Genomic DNA, 17,619 nt, shown 5'->3' with positions numbered 1-17,619 from the left:
AAAATATACCAATATTATGTTGTGAATCCAATCCTCAGTTTATTGCAATTACACTTCACGTAGCATAACAAAGCTTTTTTTTTTTTTTTCCATCTCCCCTCACTTGTATTTGTCATCAGTTCACTTGAGTGATTGTGTTTGCTTTGGCTCGCTGGGATGCTAGTGCCCGACAGTGCAGAAGCACATTCACGGGATGGCTGAAGGAAAACAGGATAAGCACGGTCAGAGCAATATTCACCTGCAGACAAATGAAGGGAGGGAGATTAATTAGTACATGGATACAGACACAAGTGTTGGCACCTGTCCTTGCAATGAAGCAAACTGCAAAACTTTGGTACCGGAAGTACTTTGGGTCAGACACTCACATATAAAGGATCTCCATCAAGCAATTCTTCCACCACAGCAAAGCAGGCATACTGCAGTAAAGAAAACACTGCAGAGAGAGCGAAGATGAGGCCAAACATCTTCCCAAAATGACACGGTGGAAAACTAAACAGTTATCAAAAAAGACATAGACATAGACAAAGGTAGATGAGTCAATACTGCACTAGTAAAAGAGTAACTTTGTTTTTTCACATGATATGGTAGAAATTAAGATTAAAAACATTTTGCCGCCACACCCTGTTGATCAAATGTGAAGCAAGTTGTTATTTTTTTCTTTAACACAAAAGCATTTTGTCACTTCACAATTAACACCAACACCTGAGGGAGTGGGGCACTATACACAAGTGTGTGTTATTCACAATATTTTATGGAAAAAGGACTCACGCCATTGAAACAAAAGCAGCCATTCCACCATACAGGAAGCTGTAATTGACCGTTTGGATGACAAAAGTGAAGTACTGAAGTGGGAGAACAGGGATGGAAGCGCAAATTGAGAACACTAAGGCCTGCACTGACGTCAGGAAGAAAGAGAGAACTGCCGAATTCAGGTCTGCTTCCTCTTCACTCATTCCTATCAACGGACACAGAAGATAACACACTTGATTTATCACACGATACAAAACTGGGCCATATTTTTCATGCTTAAAAGCTGAAGTTATTTTAGTCTGTCTAAAAAAGCATGAGCCTTTCTTTAGCTCGCTTTGGATACAGTATGTATGTATGTACACAATGTGTAAACACACACATGCACACAATTACCTGCAACTGGGGCTTTGCGTTTGTGTCGGTCTAGAATGAAACCATTAATTGGTGCAACCAGCAACCCACACATCTGAGTGAAGGCAAAGGCGTTGATGTACTGGCTCACTGCCAACACACAGGAAAAGGTGAGGCCTACATGATTTAATTGGTCTCATATACGTACTGGATTAGCAATAGAGTATATTTCACTGTTAGCATGCATAGTGTGATATCAGAAACTGAAGCAGTGGGGTGTGTGTACATACCAACTGACGCATCCCCATCAGTCAGACGTTCCAGCGTTGGGTTGAGGGTGCCAATGAACAGATAATGTCTTAGTTGGATCACAGACAACCAGAGGAGGACAAAGAAGAAGAATTTGGATAGAACACATTCCCGGAAGCTTTTCTCTGAGAAAGACAATAGAGATGAGATTTCAAGATATGATTTATTTTAGGCCTGAGCACAAACAATTTAGAATTGCACACACCATTTGTTTCCTGTACTTTCTCTGGAGTTGGCTTCTCATGTATTGTTGTCTGAAAGACAGTCTGTACAGTTTTATCAGATTTTCTTGAGCTTCTGCATGTTATCCTGAGATCAGAGAGGAGTATCAGAGAAAGGTTTGGGCCTATTATGACCGTAAGTGACTTCTTTTGTCGGTTTCAATCTTGCAACTTGTCCTCAAACGTTACATTTATACAGTGTAGCAATGCTGACTAATGAGGACCGACCTATGTCAGTCATATATCAGCTTGGCCGTCTTGGATCCTCAATCAAAATCGGAACCCTTATTCCCCAGAGAATCGAAACAATTTTGACTGTCATATAAAGTAAAGTAGCTTACATAAAGATTAAAATGATCTTTTATACAGTTTTTACGTATTTTTTAAAAACAGAACAAAAACATAACTGTACAACTGGTGTCTGATCAATGAATGAATCGCTGCATTTTTATTCAAGGTATTCATGCAGTTCTTTTCATGATGCTGATGGACATTCACGATGGATATCAACTTCACACAGAAGGAAATAGCCACAGAAGTTAATGTGTCACAGAGTGTCATTAGCAGCAGAGGTGGCACATGCTGCAGTTTGGATTTTGGACTCAATTAACCAAAAGAGGATGCCATAAATTAAAATGTAATGCTCATTCATTGTCAACAGAGGGTGTCTCCACTACTGTGTACATTATTTTTTTCATTCTTTTATCTCATGAAGTTCAGTGTGCCATTAAAAATGTCTTTCAGAAACTAAAAATATAACAGTCTAAGACTCCCGTCTAGCTACCTGTATTTATAAAACATGTAGTGTGGTGGAAAATAAAACAAACAAAAATTTGCAAGTGGGAATTCTAGAATGAAAACTTTTTATGCAAATCGCATCATTCAATTTAGATAACAATTAATTGGAAAAAAAATACTTGACACTACAAAAAGTATTATTTTACACGCGAGGTTTCATTCCATTTTTCATTGAACAGTGAAATAGTTGAAAAGATAGAAAAAGAGAAATAATGTCAAGCACTTAGGTTTCCGTATACGGTATGTCTACATTTTGACATTTTTACTTCCACCTTTAGCCATTCATGTCTTCTGATGAGCGAGGTGTCAGATTCATACCCATACTTGTAGTTTTCAGGCAGCGGATATGGGATTGAGGTCCTGGGAAACAAGAAGATTGTCCTGAGCACGTGATGTATGCTGCCAGCAGCCAGGAAGAGGAAACTGGCCCTGAGGGGGATGCCAGCCTCGTACACCAACTGTAGCAACAAAGTGAAGATCGTCAGGGACGATAAGTATTGTAAATCAACAATTGATTAACCGTATCTTCCCCACTTAGACGCACCTTAACGATGAGGAAAACGCCTGAGGAAGTATCGAATGCTCCGTTGTAAATTGTGATGATGGTGGAACGATGACCGCCAAACAAATTTGCCACCTTCAAGAGGAAATAATATGTGGATGAGTGTCACACGTTTTCAAACAAATTATTAAGATGAATGCTAATGTGTTTAACAAACAAAACTATCTTGAAGTGTTCAAAAGTTTCACGAGTGACTCAAGGTTGGGGTGAGTAAAATACAAAAAATGGCCCAGCATGCCGGACCAGAATTTAGTCTATTTAGTCTATTATAATTTAGTCTAAGCAAGGTTCGTGTGGTCGGAGTAGTGCTGTGATAGGTTCTAAATACCCCATTGCTCTGAAGAGGATAACCCGTATAAAAAAAAAATGAGAGTTTGATGGGTGCATAGTTAAAACAAACAAACAAAAATCATCACATCCAAAAATGTGAACATGGTTGTGTGTCAGTGTCACACCTGGAGGTTAAACCGATAAGAATGCTATCCGGATCTGATTCATGCGCTTGCACAGGCACATGCGTGCAAAGAAATAATCAAAACGCTGGTTAGCTTGGTAACGGCATGTTGGTACAGTATGTACTGTACAAACTTAATATTATAATACTTCATATTATGAAGATTTAATCAGTCATGGCATCCCATGACTGAAGAATTCCTTAGAAGAGCACATCATGTTCTCATAACTTAATTGCGGACTACCTACTGTACCTGCCTGCATGTTAGTAACAAGCAGCATCATTCCACCCACAGCTATGAGTGAGAGCGCTGGGTAAAGCAGTGGGGACAGAGCTGATGGAGACAAACAAAAATGTTATGCTAATTGGAGTTCCAGCTTTATTTTTGTACAACGTGGAAACCCATATGCCCCAATGACAACATTTTTACATGTAAACACTTGCAGAGATTTATACAAATAACGCTTCATATCTGTTTCCTACTTTGTACGCTAAGGGCATTGAATTGATCAAAAAATTATTAGAAAGTCCCCAAAATATTGTAGTTTGTGTAACATCATCTGTTTTATTTTTTTGCTCATCTGCAATAAAATTATGTCACTGATAGCATCCGTATTTTGTTTTTTATTTTGTGCACTTTATCCCAGATTCCTGAAGCAACAAAATGATTAACAATGTAACGTAACCACCGCTCCGAGGAAAATGGAAAAACATAAAAACCTCATAAGGCTATTGCATAATTTTTTGGCTTAATGAGACGACTTCTACTTCCTTTTCATCCTTCAACAGCAAATGTGTGGTGTCAATTGAACATGCAGCCTTCATGAGGAGATGACAGTGACACTGGCACAAAATCAAAAATAGTTGTTTAATGGTCGTATGATAAATCTTTGCACTTGAAGCAGAAATAATTTTAAATTCAATTGAATTCAATGGTTTTGAAATGAAAATAGATTCTGAATAGAAAAGGGGACTCCAAAATCGGAATCGAATCGTTCAATAGCCAAAGAGGTCCACCCCTAGTATTTTCCATTAGAAAAATCAGACAAACACAAAACAAAAAAGTCAGGTGTAGTATAAAATCGGGCTGTACAGATTACTCCAAGTAGCAATGGAATAGAGGCCAATTTTGGTATTGTATCGATACCAAAGAGTTAGTATCAATCCTTGACATTTGATAACTTATTTATTTTGATTCCTTATGGGTCCCTAACCTGATCCCTTTGGTGCATGTGCACTATTGCTCCATTCATTTGTCTTTTTAGCAATACTTTTTTGAAGCAGAGACTTATGATTATTACATATTTTTTAATTCCAGTTTCAGGTTTGTCTGAGTGAAGTCCTGCTTTAATAATTGCAGTGAACTGAGATTGAAGATAAGAATAAGCATAAAAGACATATTGTAAATATAGTCAAATTACTAACAATTACCTTACTAGCAAAAAGTTGAACATCAAACTATTGAACTACTGTTCTGTTATATAAATGGTGACAGATGGCTGCACTGGTTAATTTTACCTTATACCCTCTAACGAAAGTGTATTTAGTTATTCTGCCACTCACAGTCACTGGCATAGATAGATGCCAAACAAATATATATTTGTGAAGAAAATAAATAATCATGATCAAAACAATTTAGTGAAATGTTATAATTTTATGATCTATTAATTGCGCTGCACTGATTTGCCTCAGAACAAAAATAGAGAATCACTCCTTTGAACTGTCCAATTTTCAAGGTTATTAGCCTACCGCTATAAATATATAATGGCTTTGTTATGCTTTCATTCAATATTTATAGCACTTGTTGTGTCCTCGCCTTCTACTGCATAGTAGTATGCCAGCTGCCACTTGGTCAGCAGATTGCAGAGAAGCCATCTTACGTGTCTTGTGTGTGTGTGTTTATGTTTGCATGATGTTTATAGCCTATGCTGGGTCAAAAACATTCCCTTCCCAAAATTTGAGCTCAAAGACACCTCGCCCCTTCTGCGTCATATCTATATTAAGCCCTCCTGTGGTTGGGCTCACATTATCACCATCTCGCTCTAAAACTCAAATACAGTGATATCCAAGACAGAAGATCAGAAGACACTGCTTGGAGGACAAAGACAGATGGAGTTATGTGGGTTTTTTTCCAGATGCTTCATGTTTTCTGGTTGAAAAGTTCTCAGCACAATGACTTCAACTGATTCCTCAAGTCCATCTCCTTCCAGCTCAGATAACAAGACGCTTGATCGTTCGCCAGCCCCGGACTCTTTTCGGTATACATCCCACAGGAGAAAGCAGGGAGTGATCGGCAGCTTGTGCTACGTGTTTAGTGTGGCATGGCGCCATCTGAGGCCCTTCATCCCTTTCTTCCTCATTTGCTCTCTGGTAGTGGCTCTTGTCTACCTGATGCAGGCCATCATTTACGGGGGCCCGTTCAAAGATCCTCTCTTCTTTGTCAAGTTCAACCAGCGCTGGCCCAGGCCCACACCAAACCAACTGGACACTCGTTCTCCTAATTAGGACGTTCCTGCTGGCAGCATCTCCTCACAGTAGACTTGTGTGTACGGATTGTGGAATGGATGTCAACAGGTTCTCAGCGAGAAAGACTAAACCATTCTGGGGTGTATAGGATTACTTTTTATTTTTTTTAAATCATTGTTGACACCTTCCTATGTGGACGACAAAGATATGTTTTATTTCGTCCTTTTGAAATTGGTTGTCCTTGTTAAGAGACAGATCATTTATTAGATTGGCACATGTGAGTTGTTCATAGTCATACATAAAACCACTTCTGTGAGCATTCCATAATTTTCCAGCCTTTTGTTGACTTCTGTTGCATAGTGTTAATGTTCATATTGTTGCTCTTTAACAGAAATAAGTTTTGTTTTTCATAAACAAAGCAAATTCACACAATCAGGAGGTAGACTTTATGCATTTTCATTTGATAGTGATACTATTATCCCTGGAAATAATTCAATTGAATATTGCTTTTATTTCCTAACGAGCACAACTTTCCTTTATTTTGTGTACTTTCTATTTGGTGACTTGTTTCGCACGAAAAAAAGCTTTGTATATATAATTTGCATTTGACATCATTTGCGGTTATGGACCATTTCTGCTGATATACTCTGCTTGTGCTGAATAATGGACACCTGTCACAAATGCCTTGAGACGAAACGTTTGAACGCGAGATGGAGCCGTCTTGTTTTCAGTGACGACTATTTCAGCTTTGGCTATTTTTGCTTGTATTCTGGGTTTGGAGTAGCGCACTCCCAGCCTGTTTACATTACTACCATCCAGTGGTCAAAATAAGTACTTCACACACACAAAAAAAAATGACCGTGAATGCCCATGAATGACGTCATCAAAATGAACAGGAAAAACTCAATGCAACACAAAAAGTACACTTCTGTTGTCACCCTACATCAACGATACCTTTAAAAACATTTAGTTTTAGTGATTTTAATAAACGTTGCTTTTCAGGCAGATTGGCGCGAACGGTGAGTGTCCTTACAACTTTTAAGTGTCACCCTCTGTGTATCATGGTAAGGGAATCTCATTAGAACATGTGAATTAGGTTTACACATTTAATGTTTTATTTTTATCAACTTTGAATTTGCTCAGTTCATAGCTGCTTAATAAATTGACGTGACATGTGACCCCCGCTTAATGTGACTGCCGCGAATTGCATGCTAATTTGTTAGCAACGATGCTTGTCACATTATTTTTCCCCTGAAGTAATTTCCTCATCGAATTTCCCAATTTTATGCTGCCGACCTTCAATCTGAAAACTTTGCCTAAGTTAAAGTACTACTATTAATTTTGTGGTTCGTAATGTGATGTATCTCTTGTATAACTTCGAAAACTATTAAAAGACATATTGCTCTTGCTAAAAAAAAATGTTCCTGACACTTGTAGTTATTACTTTGCTTTGCAGAAAAAAATCCAGAACCAATCTGTATAAATTATACAGAACCAACTAATCCGTTTTTCAATAAATTAAACATGCTTAAATACTATGACTTATTGTTCAAAACAACACAAATAATGTACAAAGCATATAATAACCATTTGGGAATATGACACTGGGGTATTCATTATTGGTAAAAATGAATACATACTTATAAAAACACAACCAATTTATGATCATGAAATAACGTTTTGTTAATATAATTATCTATTTTCCCTTGTTATAAAGTGCTCCAAGAGCAATGCTGAACGCACAAAAAATTGTGTAACATAGCATTGTTTGCATCCATTTATTTCCAGATATAATTCGCCTTTGAAATACAGTTGATGAGGAGATGTGGTGCTACAGAAAGCCAGGATTTGAAGCCCTCCTCGTGGCCGAGTTGCAGAGACAGCAACAGCACCGACAGTTCTGTGACACTCTGCTGCGGGCGGAAGGTACCGTAATTAATATCTATAAAATATAGTTGAAATTTTGTTCCTTTTTTTTTGTTTGTCTTACGCTCCCTAAAAATGATGTTGTTTTCATCCTATGTCTGTAAGTGACCCAGATACCAATCACTTAATTTGGCATGATATTTTTAATGAGTTACTGTACCAAAATTTAGAAGATGGATACTGATGAAGATATACAAATTGGTTTTTATCCAACTTGACATTGGTCATCCTTTGCAATCAAAGGACTTCTACTAAACTAAAGGATTGAGGCCATCTTAGCTAGGAAAGAACAGCAACTTATGAAATGGTTTCGTATTAACTGATCCCACCTTTGATAGCATCTATTGTTGTTCCAGGTGTTACTGTGCCAGCACACAGTTGTGTCCTTGCAGCCATTAGCCCGCAGCTGTCCACTGCACTCTCCTCCTCACCGGCGCCTCCTGCTGGACGAGAGCATTTAATGGAATTTGGGACTTTGGGCGCCAGGTCTCTGCTCCATGTAGTCAGACTGCTGTACTCGGGGGAGATGGTCGGAGTGGGGGAGAACGAGAAGCAGGAGGCTGTATCAGCAGCAGCCAAGTTGGGTATCCTGGGGCTGGTTGAGGTCACACGGAGTGACGGCAGGGGTACTGATGTGGGGGTACAGACTGACCCCGTGGATCTCAGTGAGGAGGCCACATGCTGGCGACAGGAGGTGAATGATGGCTGCACTTTCTTATGGAAGGAGACGCTGTCAAGCGACAGGAAGGATGTTCTGCCTGAGACTGAAGAGATTCAAGTGAGCGCCGCCCCCTCTTTTCAGTCTGTGCCTGTCTATGATACCATTGACATGGCTCAGTTTGAGATATTACAACAGGCCAATTACATTGTCCAACCAAAAGTTTCAACTCCCGTCGTTTGCTCAGTTGGTGAGGCGCAACATCTTCAAACTTCCTGTGTGGCTGAAAACCAGAGCACCTTGTGGATTGCTGACTCTCAGGGCTGTTTATTTAGCAGCCCTCAGGCACAACTTTTAGAGTCTGAAAGAGCAGAGGATGAGCAGTTTGAGCAATTTCGTGATGACATCCCAGGATTTATCAACCACTTTTTTAATACGAAATCCGGAGATGCGTTGCACAAAGAGCGAGCTAAGAAAAAGTCGCGAGGCGTAGGCAGGCCCAGGCAGCGTGTAGGAGCTGAGAGATCAGCCCGGATGCCACAAGCTCGCAGAGGGAGAGGTGGGTGGATGCAAACGGTGGACGTACAGGAAGTTGGCGTGAGCAAACAGCACAAGTCTCTCCTCCAGAGGTGCGGAATGGCGACATCTGTTAGAACGGGCCAGGGGGGAGGAACCACAGGCAAAAAGTTGCACCTGATGACTCGACACATTTTAGAGTTTCCCTGGAGCCCTCAAAAGAGACGACGGTGGCCCAAAGTATGGGACTTTTGCCAAAGTGGACAAAGTGACAGCTCGATGCGAGGACCGGACACTGTAAAGCATGGCAGGAAGAAAGGAGAACTGCAGCATACACAGGTGATGTAAAGCCATACACACGCAATAGACAAGTCAAGTTAATTTTCTTCATTACAATAATGTGATCTATGTGCCCCTTGTAGTCTAAACATTTTATTCTGAATATGGATTAAGTTGCAAAATCTCAGGAGACATCCATTTTGCCTCTTGCTGTCAACTGAAAATGACATCACAGTTGAGCCGGGTTCACTTAACTACCGATCCCATGACCAAACCCAAAAAACAGGTGAGCTGCTGAGTCATTCCCTGAGCCCTAGGCAACTGTGATTTCATTTACAGTTGACAGCAATCGGTAAATGGCTACCCCCTGAGATGTAGAAAAATGGATGGACTTAGCTCCTGAATTTATCATCCATCCATCCATTTTCTACAGCCGCTTATCCTCACAAGGGTTGCAGGCTTGCTGGTGCCTATCTCAGCTGGCTTCATTAACGCAATATTAAATGAAAATGCTGTTTTTAGACAGGCAGGAATACATAGTGCATATTATTGTAAAGAAGGTTTTTTATTTGAATTCCCCTTTAGATATTGACTCACAGGCCCTGGCGGTAGGCCGAGGGTGTTGAAATGTTTTCCTCTAAGGGCCCCATACAGAAAAATTATAGAATGCAAGGGCTAATTTGAATCTTTTTAACTTTTTTTTCTTCTAGCAGACCAAAATTTCTGAATCAAGTATTTGTCGATTATTTAAATAATAATTTGTTTTAACTGTTAGCTGAACAGCTTTCTATAAGACAAATAGCCAAGGGTTTTCCAGCATTTTGGGGACTTCAGTGACTCCATAATCCAGTAAAAAGTACAACATCTCTTCCCCACAGTGAAAGGCAACCAAATTCCATCTCTAAATTAAGAAAGTCCAAATAAGAGCATACTGCTGTAAGCTGCCCAGTTTTTTGTAAACCAGTTACTTGGGACTCATTCATGTTTTCATGATTTGGACCTTGACACAGTGCCCAAATGGAGGAAACACAATTTTTTCTTGTAAAAAATTATTATTCACTACAGTGTTATGAAGAGAAATGTTTAGTTTTAAGTAATTCATTTATATATATATTCATGAATATTATATATATATATATATATATATATATATATATATATATATATATATATATATATATATATATATATATATATATATATATATATTCATATTAATAAAAGATCTATAAAGTATATTAAGCAAATTTAAAGGTAATTTTTAGTATATGTTGGGGGCTGTTTAAAAATAAATGGTGGGCCACAAGTATCAGTATAATTTGGACATTTGGCAATTGGCACATCTGCATGATATGTATACTACACTCACAGAAACCTTGTGTAAGAAAAGTAGGGTGAACCTAAAATGCTTCACAAATGAGCACTATTGACCTTTCTAACCTTGAATGCAAATGTTTAATGTTCAATGGATGAATAATAAAAAAATTAAAAAACAGCTATTTTACTAACCTTCTTCTGCCAGGTATCACATACTGCCACACGTTCTGCTCCTCCGCCTCTTGTAAACCCACCAGAGCACTTTGATCATCACTTTGAGGAAGCAATGAAAGACACGGGGGTTAAAATGAGCAGCAGCACGCCACACTCCCAGCTGCCTCCATCATCAGCCCGCATTTGCAGACGCACCATCACCTCCTGCAGTGGTGACGCTGGCCATCCTGCTGGCTCGTGTATTCTCAGCACGGAGTGTGTCGCTGTAGCACGAGTCAATGATGAGCTGGCCCATGAGGAGCAGCAGGGCGAGGTAGATCTGATGACTATTTTGGATGACTACCTGCAATCCTTGGAGCAACACAGTGTTAGCAGGGAGACACAAGAGGAGCAAGATAGCAGTCGCTTTCCATGCCCACAGCCTACACAAGAGGAAACAGCACCCTCACACTCCAACGCGCAAAGAGCAAGTTCTCATAACGCCGCTCAGAAAGTTAAACCTGCAAGAAGGCATGGAAGAAAGAGAAAACGTCCCGTGCAAGCAAAGAAGTGGATCCATGAGTCAGTGAATGACATAATAACAAAAATAGATGACGGTCGAGGAAACGAGGGCCTCCGGTTTCTGCCTGTAGTTAAACTAAACAGGCAGATCGCTCTGCACCCAATCAGCTCTCAGGCTGTCAAGGTGACGCGCACACACACACACACACGCACACACCACATACACTTTGGACCAATTAAGAGAAAGTTGGCAATTTCTTGTACCACCCCAATTTCTTGTACCAATTCATATTAGGGTTAGGGTTGTACTTTCACAACCCTAACCCTAATATGAATTTGCCACAGCAACTTTGTTGGAACTCACTGGTCACGGCAACTCATTAGTTCATGTTTGCAAATGTCGATACATCTGTCCACAGCTGATTTCATGGACCATTCGATTTGACGTTTTATCTCTCATCAAATTTTTTCAATTGTCGCTGGACTTGTGATATTTGAGATGTATCCCAATTTAATAATAAAAAAAAAAAACATTTGGCCTTCTGCGAACCAAAAAATAAAAAAATAAATGGCTAATAATATGTAGCTAGAGTGAGTATATTTTTAGGGACATGCTGTGTATGTATATATATATATATATATATATATATATATATATATATATATATATATATATATATATATATATATATATATATATATATATATATATATATATATATATATATATATATATATATATATATATATATATATATATATATATATATATATATATATATATATATATATTCATGAGAAAAAAAAGTTTATTAATCAAAGTGTGGTTCCTCCCCAGAATCCTGTGCAGTCAAAGACCAGCTCATCTAGAATGCATCAACCTATTATCAGAAAATCGTATCCTATCAGGAGTAGATTCAAGGTAAAGATAATTGTTTCCAAACAAACTGATTTTAGGTTGTGTATAAATGAGTGACATCCAGGTCAATTCTTTGCATTGCTCAGATAACCATTGCTTGTAAAACATAAGATTTGCTTTGTTTTGAATGACAGGTCAGCGGAAGAAGTCAATGTAGAGAAAAATTAATACAGGTTTTATGTTCAAAAGGGTTATGAAGTACAAATGTGGTCTAGTCCAACCCTCTTGCTTTCTGTAAATAAAAAAGAATGTATCATATTATACAATAGAAATACAAGTGAATTATTCATATGGTATATAGCCCAAATAAAGAAATAAAAGAAACATCTGCCATTAATGAAAAATGAATGAAGGGTGAAAGAATTTGTGCAATTTCTCAAGTTTAGAATGGCTTATAATTGATTTATATATCTTTGTGGAAGACACGGCCTCCTTGTGAAAAAGGTGGCGACACACTTGAAGAGGTTCAAAAGAGATGTGAAAGAAATGCAATGGAGAAGTCAACGAGAAGGGCAATAAAGCGACAAGCCCAGCCAGAAGAAAAACCTATCGACGGTAAAGCCAAGAGGACATGCTTGGAGCAAAATCTTCCACTTCATGTGAAGTCATCTGATGAGCCCCACACAGGAGATCACGCATGCAAAGGAAAGACAGGAATGGCCGAGCACAACAAAGAGCTTGACCACAGGAACACAGGTGCTCCCTCGGACTGCAGGAAATGAAATATGTATAACAACTCTTTGTTTCACCACCTTTATTCTCAATAACAGAGGTCAGTTTGGGAACAGGAAGTGAAGAAGAGGACATTGATGTGATTGGGGCACTGGGATCCATCCCCGATCCGGTCACCATCATCTGGTCTACAGAGAGTGAGGAGGAGACATATGAGGAAATTGACATCATAGGAGGGGTGGACTCGCCAGTGGCCTTGGCTGTGAACAGTGCTGTGGACAGGTAGTATCATGCTAAGGTACCCCCACGCTAGTTTAGTTTGTGCTGGTTCTCCAATTTTGCACTCCTCCATGTTGGAGCTGTATTAGTGACACTGATTAAGTTAAATCAGGATGCAAGAGGATCCCATTTTATCATGTTCTTTATCATCCATTATAGCACGCAGTAAGTCACTTGGACTGTCACAGTAAATTACTTGAACACTTTTTGTTAATTTATCTGCTCTTCAGTTAACCATCTGGAACATTACTGCAACGTTCATTCTTTTGTCTCATACAAAGAAAGGTTGAGTAGAAGGCAAAAGTTTCAACTGTTTTGAAATGGTTATTTGTTGTATATTCATATATGACTCCATTTATTCCACAATCACTTTGCTTAAAATAAAAGTTATTTTTGATTCTTTGCACTTGATTTTGTACTCGCAAGCCGCTTACCATATGGTGAATCAATAGCTTTCATTTTTTGAAAACACTTGCCAAGTGTATCAAAATGGCGTGTGCTGCTTGGCTGCAACCAGTAGAAGCGCTGTTGGTTTCAAATGGATTGAAATGGATTCTTGTTTTTTCAAACACCACCCTACAAGATACTTTGCTCTCAAAAGGTTATATCATGATCATAAATTGGTTGTGTTTTTATAAATATGTATTCATTTTTACCTATAATAAGTACCTCAGTGTCATATTCCAAAATGTATACGAAACACACTTCCTATTCTGCAGTGTTAGCCTACTACAACTTTGCTATTCTGCAGTGTTAGCCTACTACAACTTTGCAAAACATTAAATTATTTCACTTATGAATAGCCTGAAGTATAAAAATGTTACAATACTACATATCCTATTGATTGATTGATTTACTGAAAATATAAACACATTACAAAAGGGAATGAATAAATAAAATAAAAACAAAAACAGGAAAAAAAAGGAAGCATCGGGGGGGGTTCTTTTCCAAAATTAATTGAGGAGCATTGTGACTAGGTTATCTAGTTTATCATGTAGTGTTTCAGGAAAAAAATAAAATAAATAAAAAACAGAAATAGGCACAACTTTTTTCAGTTCCAAAATTTCAATGCATGATCCTATATTTTTGTAATACGTACTGTCTTTTTAAACCTCTCTTTAAACACAATAATGGTTCACATTTTAGCTCGATTCAACAATTATTTTCTAGATTAACAGCTTTTACAAAGACGCACATGCATTTGAGGTGAAAATGACTTTATTCTATCAACCTGTGAATTGACCTCCACACAAAAGGAGCACCTTTGAACTGCACCGCAACGTGGACGTTCTTCTCGAAGTGGCCTTCAATTGCAGCTCAGTGTGTGCCCTTGTGAGTAGGGCCCTCTAACCAGATAAAAAGACACCTTAACCCAGGTGTCATCTACGTTGGCATGGGTGTGTATGTATGTGTGGACTATGAGTTCCCTGTGCTTTAGCAGTGCCATATTGTCTCTTATCACACTCATCTGTAAAACAGTATGGAGTGGGCCGCAGCTCCACCCAACAAGAATGAAGAGGAGACAGAAGGAGATCATAGATAAGAAAGAGCAGCTGTGTCACTTTTGCTCTCCTCCTCTCAGTGCTGGATGCGCCGGATGGACTGGATCTGGGGAGTTTGGCAGTGGGAGCCCCAGGTTTTGCAGTGCTGGTAGTCTCCACTGTGTCTCTCGCACTCCATGATGTACTGCTGGCCCCTGTATCCCGGGAACTGGTAGCACACAAAGCTGTAGGAAGAAAACAAAAATAGGACTTTGTTTTTAGCTGTGAAGTGCAATTTTGACATAGAGCAACTTTTGGATCACAATGAACTTAACAGTGATCACAGCAAACTCTTTTCTCCTAGCTATAGATAGTAGGTAGGTTGGTAGGTAGAAACACATTGAAATTGTTTGGCAGCATCCGTGTAATTTCACCATCTGCATACACTTACGCGCCACACTGCACATGCATGGATCCCACTTCAGGCGTCGGCCAGCCCATTGCCTGCAGAGAGGGGTAGTCATCACAGATCTCCACGCTGCGGCCCATGAAGTTCTCCTTCTCATAGATGACCATGCGGCTGCTCTGGTGAGACTGGAAGAAGGTAACCGGTCTTGAATGAGTATGACCTTTAAGGATTTTGATTCTGAGTGTGTTCTGTACTTACAGCGCAGTAGATGGGGCGCAAAGACATGAGGCGTTCAACGTGGTAAGAGAGGGAGCCGCTGTAGGAGTCCCAGTGGGGGTACTCTCCTCTCTCCAGGATCAACTGCTGACCTTGGAAGTCATGGTGCTCGAAACCGACCCAGCTTCACAAACAGATAAAGGAGACTTGACGTGAGTGTTCCATCAATGAAGGACGTAGTGGAACCTAACACACAGGACAACCATTCAAACGTGCTTTTAAAATTTTGATGATCTTTAACAGGTGCGTGCGAGAGGACGCTAAATGACTTAGACAAATCCCACTCACGTGAATGTTAATTTGAATAATCCCATAATGCATTTCATTATGTTCAATACCAGAGGTCGCCTTATTGGGTGTTCTATTATGTATAGAGACTACAGTGAATCCTATCGTGTGTAGGAATCCCGTGATTTTCTGTATTATATATTTACATATGTATACAAAAGTAACTAATGGGGACATCATAAAAGTAACATTAGTCTGATTATTTGACCGCATATTGTAACATTAGAAGTTACGTGAAAATGCACTCATTTAGAGCCGTTACTGCACATGAACCTTTAAGGGGGCCAAATGGCCCGTTTGTGTCTATATGTAGGAGACGCAATGGCGGTGTGACTTACGCGCCACTCTCCACCCTGATGGAGCGGATGTTATCGAGACCACAATCCTGGATATTGACACACTCAGAGGTGAACTCCAGGCACTTCCCTTGGAAATGCTCCTGCTCAAAGACTGTCACCTGTCAAGGAAAAATCAGATGAATGTGAATGCGAAATGTAAAAAAAACAAAAACAAAAAAATAATAATTTTAGTGTTACCTTGAAGAAGGGGGCCATGCCCATTCCTGAGGTGGCCAGGGGTTGCATCATTGGGGATCTTGTAGTTCTGAACATCTTTTACACCTGATGCATGGTGAAGATAAACATTTATGACAATACTTCTTAAACGATGAACAAAAAAAAGGTCAACATATAAAGTAATTTGTCCTTTATTTGTTTCATACAGTCGACACATTTTCCTTGCAGTTGGAACAGAAACATTGCTTACCTACTTTATTTTTGGAAGAGCTCTAGAGTGGAACGCACTTACCGCCTGCCTCGCGTAGAGTTTTGGAAGGACCTGGCGCTTCAGTTTTATATGGCCACGCAGGTCATGCTGGGTGGGGAGGTGGGTAAGGGGTGACATAGGGGTGTGGCACTCCTGCAGCTCTACGTTCCCGCGAGGCCGCGCAGCCCGCGCCCTAGGCCACCGGGGCCCGGCTGTGACCAGCTCAGCACATATCATAGTGAAGAGACAAAGGCAGTCGGGTATGTTCGGATCCCGGTCAGCAGTCCGGCGTGTATGCCGGCACAAAGGACCGTTGATAAGAGCGGCGAGCGAGTGGATTAACTGTGGAGCGTAGGGGTACCTCTAAAGGCCAGGAGGCAAAACATGACCATTCCAATGAAGTGAAATGTGTACAATATATATAATATCCATTCATTCATTTTCTATATAACCAGCTTATCTTGCTACCTTATTGGCTTTAAAATCGACCTCTCAAGTTTTCAGAAATGATGTTTTGATTATTTTGTTTTGATTCGTAACATTGGCAACTTGTCCTGGCTAATAGGTAGGTAAAATCTGACTCACCACAGTATATTGTAAAGATAGACGTTTGATTTTTTTCGGGGCCGATACCTTCAGCGATTATTTGTAGTCAAGGAGGCTGACAACCGCTATTTGGAGTCTATAACAATTTTCAGCCAAACGACACTGGTGTCAAAAAAAAAGGAAGTAACTTTTAAAGGAATACTTAACCTATTTAGCTATTTTCAGCATTAAAACGTTTCTATTCTATGTTCAATTAATTTTATTTTGGTAATTTTAATGCACAATTTAATATATTTAAAAACTCATATTTCCTCTTGCTGTCAACTACAAATGACATGACATTGGCCAACAATCAATCTTAGGCTGTCTTTATGGAATCTTTTTAAAATCAGTCATCCGATCGATTATTCCATTTATTCAGTCCTTTTTATTTTATTATTTCCTATTTTTATTTTTTTACGTTTTTTTAAGGTTGAACGTAAGTTGAAGCGAGTGGATAGAAATACTCAATTATTATTCAAGAATCCAGCGTTTTATTGTCATATGCATAGTAATACTACACAATAAAAGTCTTATTCTGTTCACTTCCCCGAGCAGAATACATTCCACAATTGAGCAAACAATAAAGTAGGCAATAAAAAAAAAAACATTATTGGAGCAATAAAGGCAATACCCATGAATTTTTTGACACCAACAAAATTC

General features: G+C 39.2%; 3 protein-coding genes across 5 annotated transcripts; 1 reads left to right on the top strand and 2 right to left on the bottom strand.

Moving 5' to 3' along the window:
* Nucleotides 1–14: 14 nt before the first annotated feature.
* LOC148413793 (equilibrative nucleobase transporter 1-like) lies at nucleotides 15–3,708 on the bottom strand. The gene is made up of 9 exons (XM_088432044.1): nucleotides 3,694–3,708; nucleotides 2,974–3,066; nucleotides 2,748–2,887; nucleotides 1,616–1,719; nucleotides 1,392–1,535; nucleotides 1,144–1,251; nucleotides 769–955; nucleotides 366–489; nucleotides 15–238 (listed from the first exon to the last, which is right to left on the bottom strand). The coding sequence occupies exons 1-9, from the start codon at nucleotides 3,706–3,708 to the stop codon at nucleotides 116–118; spliced, it is 1,038 nt and encodes a 345-aa protein (XP_088288170.1). The 3' UTR covers nucleotides 15–115.
* Nucleotides 3,709–6,812: 3,104 nt separating this feature from the next.
* On the top strand, nucleotides 6,813–13,554 carry LOC148413792 (uncharacterized). The gene is made up of 7 exons (XM_088431681.1): nucleotides 6,813–6,930; nucleotides 7,700–7,837; nucleotides 8,194–9,350; nucleotides 10,813–11,466; nucleotides 12,121–12,204; nucleotides 12,624–12,897; nucleotides 12,972–13,554. The coding sequence occupies exons 2-7, from the start codon at nucleotides 7,735–7,737 to the stop codon at nucleotides 13,157–13,159; spliced, it is 2,460 nt and encodes an 819-aa protein (XP_088287807.1). The 5' UTR covers nucleotides 6,813–6,930; nucleotides 7,700–7,734; the 3' UTR covers nucleotides 13,160–13,554.
* A 798-nt stretch (nucleotides 13,555–14,352) lies between these two features.
* On the bottom strand, nucleotides 14,353–16,587 carry cryba1l1 (crystallin, beta A1, like 1). 3 transcript variants are annotated; one of them, XM_088430911.1, is made up of 6 exons: nucleotides 16,372–16,587; nucleotides 16,143–16,226; nucleotides 15,945–16,063; nucleotides 15,301–15,442; nucleotides 15,085–15,227; nucleotides 14,353–14,878 (listed from the first exon to the last, which is right to left on the bottom strand). In XM_088430911.1, the coding sequence occupies exons 2-6, from the start codon at nucleotides 16,215–16,217 to the stop codon at nucleotides 14,731–14,733; spliced, it is 627 nt and encodes a 208-aa protein (XP_088287037.1). In that variant the 5' UTR covers nucleotides 16,218–16,226; nucleotides 16,372–16,587; the 3' UTR covers nucleotides 14,353–14,730. The 3 variants fall into 3 exon arrangements, with proteins under 3 accessions (XP_088287037.1, XP_088287038.1, XP_088287039.1); XM_088430912.1 differs by having other exon boundaries at nucleotides 16,414–16,587; XM_088430913.1 differs by having other exon boundaries at nucleotides 16,376–16,402.
* Nucleotides 16,588–17,619: the final 1,032 nt, after the last annotated feature.

This window comes from Hippichthys cyanospilos, chromosome 13 (assembly GCF_059441005.1).
Source record: "Hippichthys cyanospilos isolate Australia breed blue-spotted pipefish chromosome 13, RoL_Hcya_1.0, whole genome shotgun sequence".
Taxonomy (NCBI): domain Eukaryota; kingdom Metazoa; phylum Chordata; class Actinopteri; order Syngnathiformes; family Syngnathidae; genus Hippichthys; species Hippichthys cyanospilos.
Note: the sequence above shows the minus strand (reverse complement) of the source record. Positions and strands in the feature narration are given on the sequence as shown.

Excerpts from the sequence above, each read along its gene's own strand:
- LOC148413792 (XM_088431681.1), top strand. The coding sequence starts at position 7,735 with ATGTGGTGCTACAGAAAGCCAGGATTTGAAGCCCTCCTCGTGGCCGAG. Across the intron at positions 7,838-8,193 it reads CACTCTGCTGCGGGCGGAAG|GTGTTACTGTGCCAGCACAC; the intron begins GTACCGTAATTA and ends TTGTTGTTCCAG. Across the intron at positions 12,898-12,971 it reads GCTTGACCACAGGAACACAG|AGGTCAGTTTGGGAACAGGA; the intron begins GTGCTCCCTCGG and ends TCTCAATAACAG.
- cryba1l1 (XM_088430911.1), bottom strand. The coding sequence starts at position 16,217 with ATGTTCAGAACTACAAGATCCCCAATGATGCAACCCCTGGCCACCTCA. Across the intron at positions 15,228-15,300 it reads TGCGCCCCATCTACTGCGCT|TCTCACCAGAGCAGCCGCAT; the intron begins GTAAGTACAGAA and ends ACCTTCTTCCAG. Across the intron at positions 14,879-15,084 it reads ATGCATGTGCAGTGTGGCGC|CTTTGTGTGCTACCAGTTCC; the intron begins GTAAGTGTATGC and ends TTCTTCCTACAG.
- LOC148413793 (XM_088432044.1), bottom strand. Across the intron at positions 1,720-2,747 it reads CCTGAAAACTACAAGTATGG|GATAACATGCAGAAGCTCAA; the intron begins GTATGAATCTGA and ends CTCTGATCTCAG. Across the intron at positions 1,536-1,615 it reads GAAAGTACAGGAAACAAATG|AGAAAAGCTTCCGGGAATGT; the intron begins GTGTGTGCAATT and ends TGTCTTTCTCAG.